The sequence below is a fragment of the Eimeria tenella genome, genomic scaffold, assembly GCF_000499545.2.
Source record: "Eimeria tenella Houghton genomic scaffold, Eth_scaff4620, whole genome shotgun sequence".
Lineage (NCBI taxonomy): Eukaryota > Apicomplexa > Conoidasida > Eucoccidiorida > Eimeriidae > Eimeria > Eimeria tenella.
The window spans coordinates 1-2,857 of NW_013545555.1; the positions used below are offsets into that span (position 1 = coordinate 1).

The 2,857-nt window shown below is 53.6% G+C and overlaps 2 protein-coding genes across 2 annotated transcripts; one reads left to right on the forward strand and one right to left on the reverse strand.

Moving 5' to 3' along the window:
- Nucleotides 1–3: 3 nt before the first annotated feature.
- On the forward strand, nucleotides 4–513 carry ETH_00036970 (uncharacterized protein; the record flags this gene model as incomplete). The annotated part of the gene is made up of 1 exon (XM_013380228.1): nucleotides 4–513. A coding segment is annotated over one exon (510 nt), but the record flags the coding sequence as incomplete, so codon positions are not given.
- Nucleotides 514–623: 110 nt separating this feature from the next.
- ETH_00036975 (uncharacterized protein) lies at nucleotides 624–1,500 on the reverse strand (the record flags this gene model as incomplete). Its single annotated transcript, XM_013380229.1, has 2 exons — nucleotides 624–712; nucleotides 960–1,500. The coding sequence occupies 2 exons, from the start codon at nucleotides 1,498–1,500 to the stop codon at nucleotides 624–626; spliced, it is 630 nt and encodes a 209-aa protein (XP_013235683.1).
- Between the last annotated feature and the right edge of the window lie 1,357 nt (nucleotides 1,501–2,857).

Here is a 2,857-nt window from a genome sequence, read left to right on the forward strand (position 1 = left end):
CAGCAGCAGCAGCTGCTGCTGCAGCAGCAGCAGCTGTGTGCCGCGTACCCCGTCCAGAGCCTGACTCTGCAGCAGCAGGCGCCGCAGGGGCCCTGCGAGCTGCTGCTGCAGCCCAAGCAGCAGCAGCTGCTGCTGCAGCAGCTGGAACACGAGAGACTCGTGCTGCGGCAGCAAGTCCTCAGAGGTGCAAGTCCGCAGCTGCTGCTGCAGACGCTGGGCCGGCAAGACGCCATACAGCGGGAGCTGGCGTTCGTAATAGAGGCGGAGCAGCAGCAGCAGCAGCAGCAGCAGCAGTACGAGTACTGGGAGCGGCAGCAGCGCCTCAGCAGCAGCAGCAGCAGCAGCAAGCGCAGCAGCAGCAGACCTGGGTTTCTCAGATCCCTCCTCAGCAGCTATGTCTTCAAGTTCCTGCTGCTGCTGTGGCTGGTGTATGGGTGCGTGGTGGGGTGTATGTACACCCTGAAGCACAAGCTGCTGGAGCAGCAGTGGGGGTGGGCGACGGAGGGGTTCTGAGGAGCAAGAGTTGCATCAATTGATTGGTTTTTTCGATTTAATTGATTAATTATTTAACTTAATTTAATTATTTATTTAATTGATTCAATTAATTCAAAAAATCCATCAATTCAAGGCCCGGATCGCCCGATCTCCAGCAGTTCAAAAAGTTGAAAAACGCGCACAGAGCCAGACAGAGACGGCGCGCGAAACGCAAACGCTAAACCCTAAACCCTAAACCCTTTTGGCTTTATTTTTCGTTTGTCTCTGGGGGCGAAGCTGGGCGCTTCGGGCGGCAAAGACTGGCCAAAGAGTTTAGGGTTTAGGGTTTAGGGTTTTGAACAGTAGGGGCAGCTCCTGGGTGCAGCAGCGGACTCCTTGAGGTGTACAGACAGCAGGCGGGCTCAGGCGTTTGCTGCAGAAGGCAGTTTTTGTTTTTCTTTTTTTTGCTGCTGCTGTTTTCTCACCTTCTTCACTTTCTTCTTGTGCTGCTTGAGCCTCCTCTTCCTCTTCTGCTGCTTCTCGGTCCTTTTCAATCAGCTGCAGGACTTTGTTTTCGTCTTTTGCTGCTTGCCGCTGCAGCTCTTTGTGGTGTTCTCTTGCTGCTTCCAGCTGTTCTTCCCCAGCCTTCAAAGCAGCTTCTGTCTGCAGCAGCTTGTCCTCTGCCTGGTGCTGCTGCTTCAGCGCAGCAGCTTCTTCCTGCTGCAGCCGCTGCAGCTGCTGCTGCGCGTCTGCTGCGATCTGCGCCTTCGCCTCCGCGTGCCGCAGCCGCTCCCCGTCAATTTGCTGCTGCGCTTCCTCTGCTGCTGCTTCTGCTGCCTGCAAGTCCGCAGCAAGGCCCTGCAGCAGCTGCGAAAGATGCTCTGCATGCAGCAGCTCGCTGGCTTCGTAGGCCCTCGCCTTAGAAGCCACGAGGGCCCCCCCGACTCGGGCATTTCGCGCAGTTTGTCGCTTGATCGCGTCGGCCAGGACCCGCACAGCTTCGCTGCCGCGGGCGGGACAATCCATTTAAATAATAAATTCAAAATTCAATTAAATTGAAAAATTAATTCAAAAAGACGCAGACCTGTATGGCTCTTCCTCCTCCACGACCAAGGGAGCCGCGGCGCCGGCGCCCGCCGGGTGCCGCCAGGCCGCGCAGGAATTAAAGTTCGAGAGGAAAAAGAGGGAAAGCGGCAACAAAAAAGCATTTGCGGGAAAAAAGGGCCGCATATTTCAAAAAGAGGGGCTCATGATCTTTTAAAAGAGCTCTCAAATCGCCAGTGGGAGGCCAAAACGAAAAATGTGAACATCCACCGCGCCTTTCAGCTTTCCAGAGCTGCGCATACACCCCAAGTCAAGAAACATGAACGGTCCCGATTGATGAGGAAACTCAAACGAATAAATAAAATAAAATAAAGTTCTGCATGGATTGGTTCCTCAGGCAACTGAAATGCCCTTTCACGCTCAAATTCTCGCGGCTCTCCATCACTAAATTTGCACTTTTCCGTTTTTCAGTGTTTCGGTTTTGTGGGTTTTGAGAGGCTCCCCCCGCCGCCGCTGCAGGAGGAAGTCTGGAATCTTAATCCCAAATTGCATGGCTTTTGTTTAAAAGCGGAAAATCGAGAAAGTAAGGTGTGGCAAATCAAGACAAGATGTGCTGCCTTCTACTCTGTGCAAGTTGAAACAGCGCGAGCGAGGGCTGTTGTTGGGTGTCAGTGGCCAGCAGTGAGTTTGTTTGCTTCTTTTCGAGCTTCTAGAAAGTTCATTTCAAACGGCGAACAAGAAGCTGCTGCTGCAGCTGCTCGGTGCGGCTTGCTGCTGCTGCAGCAAGACGCGCAGCAGGGCAGCCGCCAGCTGCGGCGCCTCTGCGGGTTTCCGACCCGATTTTTGTTGCATTTGACTTTTAAATTCGAAATTAAATTCGAATTTATTGAAATTAAAGTGAAGGCATGCAGCTGTTGGCTGCCAACACTGCGGGCTGGCGGCGGAAGGCAGCAGCGACTCTGCCGAAAGTTGAACGAGGGCTCTGTTGGCTGCCGATCTGTTCAACTTTTCCTCTTTAAAAGGTAAATACGTTTATTTTTGCATTTAATTAGAGAAAATAATTAAAAATCTAAGAAAGAAGAGGCGCCGCAGCGGCGCAGCTCGCGCCGACGCGCTGCTGCAGCATGCAGCAGCAGGAGCAGCAGGGTCAGCAGCAGGGCCCCTGCGGTGTACGTACAGCTAGGAAGGACAGACGAAGACCTTTTCGCAGGTGTGTTAACAGACTCATTTGTGCAGTTTATATTTCTTGAATTCGAAACGAACGCCAACTCGGGCTCTCGCTAGTGCAGCCGCTGCGCAGCAGCAGCAGCAGCAGCAGCAGCAGCGGCGCCGCCTCCGG